The 12570-nt window shown below is 32.2% G+C and overlaps 2 protein-coding genes across 8 annotated transcripts; both read right to left on the minus strand.

Annotated features, from left to right (window-relative positions):
* Positions 1-438: 438 nt before the first annotated feature.
* On the minus strand, positions 439-2241 carry LOC125843679 (high-affinity nitrate transporter 2.1-like). The gene is made up of 3 exons (XM_049522850.1): positions 1419-2241; positions 1219-1334; positions 439-1133 (listed from the first exon to the last, which is right to left on the minus strand). The coding sequence occupies exons 1-3, from the start codon at positions 2226-2228 to the stop codon at positions 467-469; spliced, it is 1593 nt and encodes a 530-aa protein (XP_049378807.1). The 5' UTR covers positions 2229-2241; the 3' UTR covers positions 439-466.
* Positions 2242-5988: 3747 nt separating this feature from the next.
* On the minus strand, positions 5989-12110 carry LOC125843719 (SNF1-related protein kinase regulatory subunit beta-3-like). 7 transcript variants are annotated; one of them, XM_049522903.1, is made up of 5 exons: positions 12001-12110; positions 11332-11397; positions 9351-9399; positions 6764-6823; positions 5989-6686 (listed from the first exon to the last, which is right to left on the minus strand). In XM_049522903.1, the coding sequence occupies exons 3-5, from the start codon at positions 9384-9386 to the stop codon at positions 6351-6353; spliced, it is 432 nt and encodes a 143-aa protein (XP_049378860.1). In that variant the 5' UTR covers positions 9387-9399; positions 11332-11397; positions 12001-12110; the 3' UTR covers positions 5989-6350. The 7 variants fall into 7 exon arrangements, with proteins under 7 accessions (XP_049378860.1, XP_049378859.1, XP_049378861.1 ...); XM_049522902.1 differs by having other exon boundaries at positions 9333-9399; XM_049522904.1 differs by having other exon boundaries at positions 11913-12004.
* Positions 12111-12570: the final 460 nt, after the last annotated feature.

Genomic DNA, 12570 nt, shown 5'->3' on the forward strand with positions numbered 1-12570 from the left:
TTAACTATCATTAATTTATATAATTTAATGTAAATATAGAATGCAGATAAGATAACAGTACAATGTTCAGTCGCGTTATTTTCCCTTTATTATTCTAATGGAACAGTAGGAAATCAAAATAAAGCATTAAATAACTTCTGAACACCCATCGGAGAAAAATATTTTACGGCAACTATATAATATAAAAATAATGTTCCAAAATGTTATTAATAAATTAAAATTGAGTGTTTTTATTTTGAAGAAACCAACAAACCATGGACTCCTGGAATATTCAAATATAATGTACATACAAACATAACCAAGAAACCAATATGTAAATTTTTATTCGCTCCCGATGTTTACAAGTTATTTGAAGCGAGAATGCATACTATTTAACCATACATACAAAATGAAGGCTCATCTACAAACGACAAGACACGTTTATTACATTGATGCAAACATCAAGTACAAGTAAGTTTTTTTCCCATCACACACGATTTGGCGTTACGTTAGGTGGAGTAGGTGCTGAACCCACTCGCTTTCCACGCTCCGATCGGCTATTCTCGGCGAACTTGATGCTGTTTTGGTGCATCCCCTTTTGCTTCTCATCCTCAGTATACTCAGAAGTGAAATAATGTTCTTCAGTACCCTTAATAGGATCTTTAGATGGAGGCAAAAACATACTACCCCATTGTGGAAAATGAACTAACGATACTGGAAGTGTACACGCGATGATCATGATCCCCATGTACGTTATTCCTGTGGCTGTCGAGTACTTTGTGCTCGTGAAAAACAGTAGTTGTGTCAATCCCGAACCAAAATTCCCTCCAGCTCCTGTCATACCAGATAATATACCTAATGATCTTCGCGAAATAAAGGGAATAATTCCAAACGTTGCACCACATGCTGCTTGTGCACCTATTGAAAATATGATCATCCAAGTAATAGCCAGAGGAAGTGTATTAGCCCTTCCAAGAAGAAAACAGAACACACCACCAAGTGTTTGTAAAATCCATAATGTCCATAATCTGCCTCTCATCCCGAAACGTTTAGCTGCAAAATCCGATGACCATCCTCCAAATGGTCGCGCTAATAAGTTAGCCATACCAAACGTTGCAGCGATGATTCCAGCTGTATGAAGCTTCAAATCAAATCTACACAAAAAATTTCAGAAAAATTGATTCAATATTCTTACTATTGAGGTTCGTATAATGTAAAGTATAGGGAAACAAATCAAACCTATCGAAGAAATACTCAGCAATCACGTTATCTGTAGTCAACTCAACTCCCATCGAGTATCCATAGAGCAGAACAAAGATCCATGTCCTGTAATTTGTTGCAGCATACCACAATATCTATGAAAAAATACAGATAACAAATGTTAGGTAAACGTAAATGTTAACGATATTTTTGAATTTTGATATGACGATGTCACTGACCTTTGAAAATTTATCTTTAGAAACATTCCCTTTCTTCTGTAAAGAAGCGAGGTTACCATCAGGTAAATCTTGTCCAAGATTTAAAACTAAAATTCCCATAATAACATGAAGCCATCCAGGAATAAAAAATGCAATTCTCCAAGCAGTAAACGGGGTTGCCCCTGCTCTACGTATTATATCGTAGAGCAAAGGCATAATAAGTTGAGTAGCACCACCACCCATATTCCCCCATCCAGCAGCTGTCCCATTAACAAGTCCAATAATTTGACTATTAAACATCGTACTCATCCAATACTGACATGACACAAACGTTGCTAGTGAAAACCCAATCATAAACCTCACAGCAACGTACCCTCCAGCCGATGACACAAAAGACATACAAAAAACAGTTGGGGCTGATAACATTATGAGAAACGCGCAACCATATCTAGGACCTAACATGTCACATATCGCGCCCATCGCGAGCCTAGACAAGATACTACCCGAAACAGAGGCAACTCCAGCATTACCAACATCCATTTTAGTTAAATTAAGATTGTCCCTAATAATAGGGACTAAAGGGGCTGCACCAAAAGTCGATACGAAACAAGTAAAAAATGAAATCCATGAGAGTTGAAACGTTAGGCCATGAGGTTTCGAAAACGAATAAAATTTAAAAACTTTAGCCTTATGTTCAGAATCAACAGGGACTTTAAAATTGGCTGTTGTATCAGTTGGTACAATTGGTGAAGCAACCGAAAATGCAAGAACTGGTTCTCTACCAGTAACACCATGCATTGAACTTCCTGGTGATCCTTCAATATCACCCATTTTAGACAAAAAGAAAAAAGTGATTAAAATGGTAATCAAGGAAGATTTGTGAGTAATTAAGGATTTGTTTGATGTGTTTAATAAGTTGTGACAAGTTTAGATGTGTTTATATAGGTGTTAAAAGTAACCAATGGAGATTATGAATGGTCACAATTAGTATAGAAAATTTGTTTAATTTAATTAGTAGAATACATTTTGCCGCATCTGATTATGAATAGTGTTTGTACTTATCGTATATCCCAAAGGTTCATCATTACTAAATATCGAGTTAATTTATCAAATGATTACTTAGCTAATAGTTATTATTGTTGAGTTAGAATGTGTTCGGTACGCAGGAAAACACTTTCTCCAATTTTACACAAATAAATGTTTGGGTTGATTAAAAGTGTTTGAACATACAACCCTTCAATAGAACTCAGTAGTTTCGATTCACATGTTTTATATTGAAAAATAATAATATTTTCTAAATTGAGGAAATCAAATGAACTATATGATCAGTAAAATATCTAACACACAAAGTTAAAATTCTGAATCCATCTTTCTTCAAACTTTTTCTAGTTTATTTTCATGCTAATGATAACAAATACAACAAAAAATACTAGATTTTTTGCATCTGTCATAACTTTGGTGAATAGAGTTACTTGATATTTGTTGCTGATTGAAGGTAATAGATATCTCATAGAATTAATCACAGTATGTGTGTAAATTGATCCGAACATGAAAATATAATAAAAGTTACAATATTCAAAAGTAAGAGTTAGATGCATGATTACATAATGAAGATGGTACACAATTCTAATTAGTTATCATTAGTCTGACTTATCATTTCTATTTTTATTTTTTGGTTTAAAGAATTTCCCAATAATAATCGATGATAAACTTTATTAGTTAGTTGTTGTTTACCTGGTCAATATTGAGCTCATGCAAATTGCAATCATTAATGTCATTTTTATTTGGTTTAAGATAAGGTACAATTGTAAGTACAATGTATAAGGCAAATTACAAGTTTATCAAGAGCCAAGATAAGCACAATAATCATTCCTACTCCTTTGACTCTATATTGATCACACTTTCCAGCCGTGAAAATAATAATAAAATAGTTTTCATTTAACTTACAAATTTAAGTTGTTAATATAATCACTAATATTTATTTTAGGGAAACTTACATAAATATAAATATATCATATTAAAAAAATATTTACCATTTATAGCAATAATTTTTTTTTTCACTTGATCACTTTTAATTCAGTTTTAATACATATTACAAAGAATACTACTTTATTCACATATAATACATTTTAATACACTTATAATACAATGTGTCAATTTCTTACCAAACAAACATAATATATATATTTTTTTAAATAGTTATAATACATATATATTGCATACATAATTCACTTTTAATATAGTATTGCTATAAATGATAATAAATAAAAAATATCGCTAAAATCAGTAATTATTTATTAAAAGATACTCATCCAAGTAATTTTTCATATTTATATTTATTACATTGTGATAGATTATTTCCATCAAAACTTTAGGAGTGTTGTCCCTCTTTGAACCATATAGAAATACGAGAAATATTTTGTGCATTGTACTGCCTTAGTCATTCCTTTGACATTGGCTTCATCTTTGGAGGTTATCATTCTAGGGTGTGTTAGGTAATAGAAAATATTTTTTCGAAAATAATTTTCTTATTTATTTTATAAATAAAGAGTTAATCAAATTAAGTACACAAAAAATATTATTTCATAAGTATATATTTTAATATAATTTATTCAAACACTGTGAGATGAAACCTGAAGTTTCAAAATATAATCAATTAAATATAAAAAAATTAAAAATATTATCTTTGGTACCAAACACATCTTGAATGGTGAATGATTATAATGAATCTCATTAATCAGATGGGTACATAGAATTAATTCCCAAATTAATTAATTAACAATCCATAATTGAACTTTAATTTATTTAATTGAGTTGACAATTAGAAAAAATGAGATCAATGTACGGAGCCAAACAAAGTACATTCGACATACCTTTGACCTTGGCTTTTCATATTTGGGAAATTAATTAATAAGAATTTAATTTTATTGAATGCTCTAGGTGTAAATATTAATATTTATATATTATCATTATATTTTGATATGGGATATGTAGCAAAGCTAAATATTATTTTTTTACTAACTTCTATCATCTGGAAAAATAATTACTTATTTTTTCAGGAAAATATTGCGCTTCTACCAAACACACGTTCACTAAATGTTTTTTTTAATTATATATTAAGTTAATCTTTCAAATGATCATTCAACTAATAGTACTATTATCTTAGAAAGTCACGTTCTTTATTAAAAAAAGTTAAAATCAAGATGAAGGTTTATTTTATTTGATAATAACTAATAACTATTAAGTTGAGTACTGACCATACAAGAAATCAATATAAGTATGTGAATATCTTCTTCTTTCTTTTTCTCATAAGCCTAGAAAACGAGATTTAATAAAATAGAAATTCTAGTTTTAAGGATATTTATCTTGGAAAAGTCCTTAGCAAATATAAACTTATGTTTTTTTTTTAATTATCATTATTATAATAGAGTTTATTTAAAGGAGCCAAACGCCTTATATATATTAAATAAAATAAATGAAAGTATTTGTTGACTTTTAATCGATAACTATCCGTATAGATACCGTACTTCCTTTTATATTTTTATTATTTTCTCACTTAGATATTTTTATTAAAGTTCAATTACATTTTAATTCGCACATTGCAAGACTTGTTTTTTAGAGTGATGCTCTCAATAATATCTATTCAATTTTCAGAAATTAAAATAAAAACATCTGATTAAGAATAATCCATATTAATTACTTTATTTTATTAATTAAACTTTTAAAAAAGTTTCTTAAAGTCAAAAGGAATACTATATTGGCAATCAAGTTAGGCCTGCACAACGATGGAGGGATATGAAGACTTGTGCGATTCCTTCATCTTAATGAGAGGTTAATTTCAATAGAAAGTATTTTCTTATATTAAGTATCGAATAAAAAGGAGAGTTACGTCTGGCACATTTAACTTATATTAAATGTCACAATAACATAGAATATGATGTCATAATCTTAATACTAATAAATTTACTACGCTATGAAATATGAAGAATTCTTTCAAACTTTTTGTGTATTAATCTATGAAATTTTCAAAATATATGTGATCAACTCTGTTTGAGCTCAAATTTTATGAATTCATTCATGACGACCTAATAAATGATATTCATAGTTTTTTCAAAGGCAAATGTTGCCTTTTTTTTTAGGTTAGGGGTCACAAAACAAATTCAGGATTATCACGACTTTTTGTGTATATCAATTCATGAATTTTCCGAAAATATGTATGGACCAACTCTATTTGAGCTCAAATTTTATGAATTCATTCATGACGACCTAGTAAAGGATACTCATAGTTACCCTAAGATCAAATAGAGTCGGTCTGTCATATTCTTAAAAAAATCATAAACTAATACACACGAAAAATACTTAAATAATCCAAAATTCCTTACAACTCAAGCCTACCTCTTTTTGCTTGAAGTTGTGTGATATTCAAATCTGAAGTGTAGCATTCTAGTTTTTCTTTTTAAGAGAATTAACCTAAATAGCCGCTCATCTAACCACTTAAATATAGATAACCATCAAATAAATAATATATATATGTGTAATTTATATATAATTAGTGCATAATCTATATATACCGACTAGAAAAACCAAACAGTAAATCTGACAAACTATTTGAATAAAGATTACCTCCTTAGGATGAAGAGTATATAATTGTAAAGGGCATCATCACACATGATGAAGATAAGGTTATCAAACATATGCTAGAGTCTAATGCACAACAATAAAACTTTCCCAAAGTTAAAACTAACAGCAGACACATGACTAATTTTTTACCATACTACAATAGTAAAGTTTTCGAAACTAACCGCGATCTAGTTTTGATTGTTCAAGTCCAAGGATGATCGCGGTCCTAATTTTATCTACTTTCACAACCAGCTGTGAAGAAATAAACGATTTCCTGCGGATCAATTGTTGTGTATTTACCTTTCTATCTATTGCTTCCATCAGAACGAACAATCAGGTGTTGTTGGTACTTCCTCCTCTCCTTTCAGCTGGTTTGTAAAGCACGACGGTAACAAACTTTGAGCGAAAACGAGATGTTACACCGACTGCCACGACTGGTCCCGGGGTTTGTCTGTCCTCGAGGTAGAGATGGTTTAGAACCACGTGCTGTGGTGATGGCAGTTCTGCAGATTGATCCCTAGTCACACTGTAGTGGTTCAATATGGTAGTGTGCAGCTGTGGTGGAACCATTGGTGGTTCACGTGCATCATCTTCGTTTCCAGGATGTACGTTGTTGTAACTTACATCAGGTGATCTTGGTATTTCAAAACCTGTCACGATAGCTTCATCCTGTGTGCATAACTTGGATTAAGGCATAGTTTTAACAAACAATAGTACAATCACTATGTATGAAATGTGCAACTTACTTGAGCTTCGCCATATCGATGTGCTTGATTCATGTTCACTTCAACGAAGAGTCGCACAAACTGAAATAGAGAAATGGAATCCTTTAATTGACATGATTCAGAGCCTTATAAATTGAACGTATACTTAAAAGACATATATCATAAATGGAAACACAATACAAATGAACAAAGACAGTGGTACAATTACAATTATGTTTCCGGGTTATACATGGCACCTGCCGTGGAAGAGAATGACCGAGTTCAATGATCAGTTCTAATTCAAGATGACCAAATTCAAGGTTTCAACAGTGTTGTCAAAAGCAAAAAAGCTCCAAGGTCCGTTGAGGCTTTAAGCACAAATAAAGTGTTGGCTTTAACGCAAAAGGTGCAAAGGGAGAAAAAATACAAATATATATATATAGAGGTTTAGTCCAAGACTAACAATCATAAGTATGAATGACAAGCATACGTACAAAGAAGTTGAAAAAAAGAACAAATAAATTGTTTGGTGTTTGCTTCTTCAGCAGAGACTTATTGGCAAAGAAAAATATGTCTTAGAGCCTTGATGATGTTAATAAAGCACACATTAAGAGAGGAGAAGCGCTCAACACAATTCCGAGTCTCGCCTTCAATGCTTAAGCACGCCTTTGACAACACTGGGTTTCAAGCATTTCTTTTCTACTGTAGAAGTTTCTCATAAACATCTACAACAAGATCCTAATCCCCAGTGTTATCCAAGGTGCTCTCAAGCCCTGAAGTGAGGCTCAAATCATGTCAAGCGCTTCGCCTCGCTTAATGTGCACTTCAGTGTTGTCATCAAGGTTCTAAGGCATAATTTTCCTTGCTAATGAACCTCTTCGGAAGAGACGACACTAAACAGTTGATATATAGTAATTATTTTTCAATTTCTTTGTATATATATTTGTCATTCATGCTTATAAATTATTAGTCTTGGACAGTTGGACTAAAACATATATATTTGTATTTTTTCTCCCTTTGCACCTTTTTGCACTAAAGCTCACGCTTTATTTGTGCTTTGCGCTTAAAGCCCCAACAGACCTTAGAGCTTTTTGCGCTTTTTGCTTTTGATAACACTGCTAATCCTATACGTAGAATCTGAAGAAGGTATTTACCTAGGGTGAAACATTCATGCAAGATCTACAGAGCTATTCTCCGGAACATGTCAAATCGAAATGAGCAACAAATGATTGCAGCTATGAACTTGTACAGAAGCTTCTTCAATGTGTATTCAAGAGAGAGATAAAAAAGAGTTTCACAGGACACTACACAAGATCAAAACTTGTTACTAATTTCAATAAAATAAGAAATAATGGTGCACACTATCCCCTTTGTCCTTTAAATACTAGAAAAAGTTCCTTCAAGCTGATACACACTTATCCACCAACTATGCTGCACCAGACTCGCACTCTCCTACCTTAAAATCCAATGTAGGAAATTCCCCTCAAACATAATCAAACTCATTCTTCCCAACTAGATACCTCAACCTATCCAAAATCAAAGTATCATTGATCGAAGAACTTCCAACTCTGCCTTCACAAAGAAGGCTTCCAAACATAGTCAACAAACTAAACACCGTCCATACATATTCAGAACTTAGATATCTAAAATTTAACTTTATTCTGAAAATGATAACACATGAGCTTTAATAGCATTCTCCATTCTAGAAGTAGAAAAAGGAAGAGAAATCCATGTGGAAAAGGTAAGCCCCGCTTTCAAGCTATAATCCACATAAGAAATCCTCTCCCAGCTCCCAAAATACTAGCAGTAACAGTTTTCCAAGGGGGAAAAAAGAAGAAAATTTGTATGTTGTTACAGACAGGAGGCCGCACACTGCCAGATGCAGTTTTTCGGGAAAATATAGTGAGAAAAGAAGATCGAACTCAAGATTTTTAAAGGAGGATTCAAAAGATTGAGTTTCTTCTAAACCATCTTCCCTTAATCTTGTGCTATGAACATGATGACTCTTAACTTTTCTATGATAGTTTTTACACCAAAGCTTTCTCATAGTTGAGTTTTGATGAAACCTATGATTTGATTAGTGATTAATCCATGTGTGGTTATAAAACCACAAAGGGCCCCAATTCCATGTACTAAGAATAGATGTCTACTTTTACTTGTCCAGTTTAGAAAACCAAGATATAATTTATCACTTAGTTCCTAATTTACGCTTATTATTAACTAGTCATTTTCCAAAACATAAATTTATTATATTCAAAGGGTGATATGGTAAATTGTCATTCTATGTATTGCACCTTATAGGGTGTGTCAAGTCAATACTGAACAAGTAAAAATGGATGGAAGGAGAAAATTGTCTACCAAAAGGTTCAATTACAAAATGACCACAAGTACCTAATTTATTTGACTTTATCTGGCCTCTAATATTCTCAAATATAAAAGAATGACCCTATACTAGTAATGCATGAAAACAAAGTTGAAAACATTAACTATTCCATCTTGACTTAATGATCAGCCGATGACCCCAATATGGCTTATACCATACACAGAAAATAAGACACTAAAAAGGGTTAATTTAAAAATAACAAGACCTATATATAGATGGAACACGTACACAATTCCATACTCTTACCCCTACTTCCATAAATGCTTGCACTCCACACCACATTCCAACTGGTTACCTTAATAAAAAAATCCAAAACATGTAGCAATTCAAACTTCGACAATATCCCATATATTTTCAAATCATTAAAATATAAGTGAAAGAATCTAGCTTGGGATTGAGTCGTAGTTGTTATATTGTTTAAACTATCGCAAGAATACTGCCAAAGATAAGAGCATGTCTTCGATTGTGACAACTCAACTAACAGTTTTTAATAACTGATGTCAAATAGTTAGAATTATCCATCCACGAGTTTGTCCTAACAAATTCAAAAGCCTTAGCTATTGGTTTAGCCTTTCCACTCCACCAAACATCCTTGTCTCTCTTCTACCTCATTTCCATAAGCCAACTCATCTTAAATCATATTAAACCCTGCTTTTGTCAGCTTACTCAAATTGCTGGTCACATATCCAGATAAAGGAGGAGTGTTGTAGAAGGTTGACCACCATCTAAAACTAGTTAATTTACGATGAAACAAAAAAATAACTATTCCACAAATTCTTCGTTAATTTAATGTCGTTCCAAGAGCAAGGTTACACAAAAGACTTGCTGAAAGTTAATTGATAATGGCTCTCACCAGGAGGGTGCATGCACACCAACACACACACATATAAAATTAGATTTGACTAAAATGACTAATCTAATTTCAGAAACTTCCTCGAGGACCAACTATGTTTATCATAAATTCTTTCAAACATTGATGACAGCGGTGCGTATGATAATCACCATCAAATCTCCTCCCTCAACTAACATTTGTAATCTACTATACAAATTTTTAACTCCTTTCAACCTATTTCTATTGGTCTTCATCTTTAAGCATCCACACTTTTAAGCAAACATCCAGTATTGCACTCTTTTAAATACTACTTTTTTTTCTTTCCTGATAAGTAGTGCATTCTTCACTATCATACAAAGCAAGTGTACGCTCACAGCTCATTAGACATGTATAACTAATTTTACATGTAATTTAGGGGGAGAACACTTAAGCATGGAAACAATGCTCAAATGCAGATGCTGCATAAACTCTTTCCTTCTCCATTAAGCGCTAATAACTTATCTACCATCCTAAACACCATGTGCTTTCCGTGCTCAAGTGCAGATGCTACGTGAACTCTTTCCTTCCCCGTGATTAAGTACTAATAACTTACCTACCATGTAAAACACCACGTGATTTCCATGCTCAAGGGCAGATGATACGTAACTCTTTCCTTCTCCATGACTAAGTGCTAATAAATAATCTACCATGCAAAACACCACATGACTGCATGATTCAATTACATTTCTGTTTAGCCCACTAGCTTAATTGAGAAACATTCATCATTCCTAAAAGTTCTTCAAACAGGTGATTGACGAAGAATCAATAATTCCTACTTCTTCCAAGTGCAGGATAACTCCAGAAACATAAAACCCACCAAAAGTGGAAAAAGTTGCTTACTGGAAACTACACATTGTCAACTTGAAATATTAATACATTTCTTGAACAAAGATTTTCTTTCTAAAATAAGAATCAACTACTTTGCCAACCTCTAAAAATTTTATTCAACATGTATAAATAATCTAATCCAGAACCACCACCACCAACAACAACATACCAGCATAATCCCACAAGTGGGGTTTGGGGAGGGTAGTGTGTATGCAAATCTTACCCCTACATTAGGAGGTAGGGGTTGTTTCCGGTAAGACCTCGGTAAGCAAAAAGAACTATGATTAGAACCCATAAACTAAATAACCTGGTTCCACCTTTGGTACCACCCTCCACCTCCCCTCACCCAAAAAAGGAAACCCTAAAAGGATCCAAAATCATTCACATAGGGAATCTACACAATCTACACAAATTGATTGTATAGGTAATTTTGATTCTACAATCATTAATTCACAAACACAAAATACAGCAAGGAACTACAAAGACAAACATTCATAAACTAATCAAACTTCCACAAGCTACACTAACCTGATTCAACTTTCCTTTGGTTCTTCAATCATACACACAAAGAATTCAGCAGAATCAACAACCCATCTGCACCAAAAATCAATGGAAACACAAGAAAAATCAAAATTTTAATCTTTCAAACAAAAAAATCCAACAAGAACCACTAAACCTAAAACCCCAAATTGATCCACATAACACAAAGCAGAAAAAAGATCAAGAATTTAGTAAAAATGATTTCTTTCAACACAAACTCTATAGAAACAGGCAAAGAAGCACATAAAAATCAAAACTTTTAACTTTACATAGAGCAAAAAAAAAGTAACCCCAAGAGCAAAAACAAAGAATTTCACTTGAAAATGCCAGAAAAATCAAAACTTTATAAACAAAAATCAGATAAACCCATCAAGAACTACTAAACTAAAAAACCCAAATTGATCCACAAGACACAAAGCAGAAAAAAGATAAAGAATTTAGTAAAAATGATTTATTTTTTTTATACACAAACTCTATAGAAACAGGCAAAGAAGCACATAAAAATCAAAACTTTAAGTTTACATAAAGCAAAAAAAGTAATCCCAAGAACTAAAACCAATGAATTTCACCTGAAAATGCCAGAAAAACAAAAGGGGTTCTGAAACTCAAAAACAAAAAAAAAAAAACACTCTCTACAGCTTATATAGAGTATCTCACCTAGAAGATTCCGCCTTAGAATCAAAAGAATCAAATTTATAAAATCACAAGAATTGTATTTTAGGGAAAAAAACATAATTCTCTAGAAAAATAAAACTTTTGCCAAAAAAAGAAAAATAGGAACATAAAGATTAACAATTGGGCTTAAGCAAAAAGAGCAATGGGCCAAGTTATAAAATATCCTAATTAAGAACATGTCAAATTAAGTAAATAAATGAATGGGGAAAAATTACGCGGATAACTAAATATATACTAGTTAATTAGCTATATAGCTATAGTGTGAATTACCGCTCGCAACCTCTTTTTAGCTATAATTATGTGCACCTCTCTCCTCTCTTCCTCTATGTCGTTTTTCTCTCCTCTCTTATACATATACATATACAATTATATGACAGATATACAAATATAATTTGTCTCTCTCCCTCTTTGCCCTCTCTCGCTCGTCTCTCTCCTGCCTCTTCCAATCCCACTCGCAAGATATACAAATACATATGTATATCAGTTACATATATATGATAGATATACATATATATTTCGCCAGATATACAAATACAATTCACATCTCTCTAC

This window comes from Solanum stenotomum, chromosome 11, assembly GCF_019186545.1.
Source record: "Solanum stenotomum isolate F172 chromosome 11, ASM1918654v1, whole genome shotgun sequence".
NCBI lineage: Eukaryota > Viridiplantae > Streptophyta > Magnoliopsida > Solanales > Solanaceae > Solanum > Solanum stenotomum.

Excerpts from the sequence above, each read along its gene's own strand:
- LOC125843679 (XM_049522850.1), bottom strand. The coding sequence starts at position 2,228 with ATGGGTGATATTGAAGGATCACCAGGAAGTTCAATGCATGGTGTTACT. Across the intron at positions 1,335-1,418 it reads CTAAAGATAAATTTTCAAAG|ATATTGTGGTATGCTGCAAC; the intron begins GTCAGTGACATC and ends ATTTTTTCATAG. Across the intron at positions 1,134-1,218 it reads GCTGAGTATTTCTTCGATAG|ATTTGATTTGAAGCTTCATA; the intron begins GTTTGATTTGTT and ends TTTTTTGTGTAG.
- LOC125843719 (XM_049522902.1), bottom strand. The coding sequence starts at position 9,386 with ATGTGGTGTGGAGTGCAAGCATTTATGGAAGTAGGGGTAAGAGTATGG. Across the intron at positions 6,824-9,332 it reads GGGTAAGAGTATGGAATTGT|TTTGTGCGACTCTTCGTTGA; the intron begins GTACGTGTTCCA and ends TCTCTATTTCAG. Across the intron at positions 6,687-6,763 it reads ATCGATATGGCGAAGCTCAA|GATGAAGCTATCGTGACAGG; the intron begins GTAAGTTGCACA and ends TTATGCACACAG.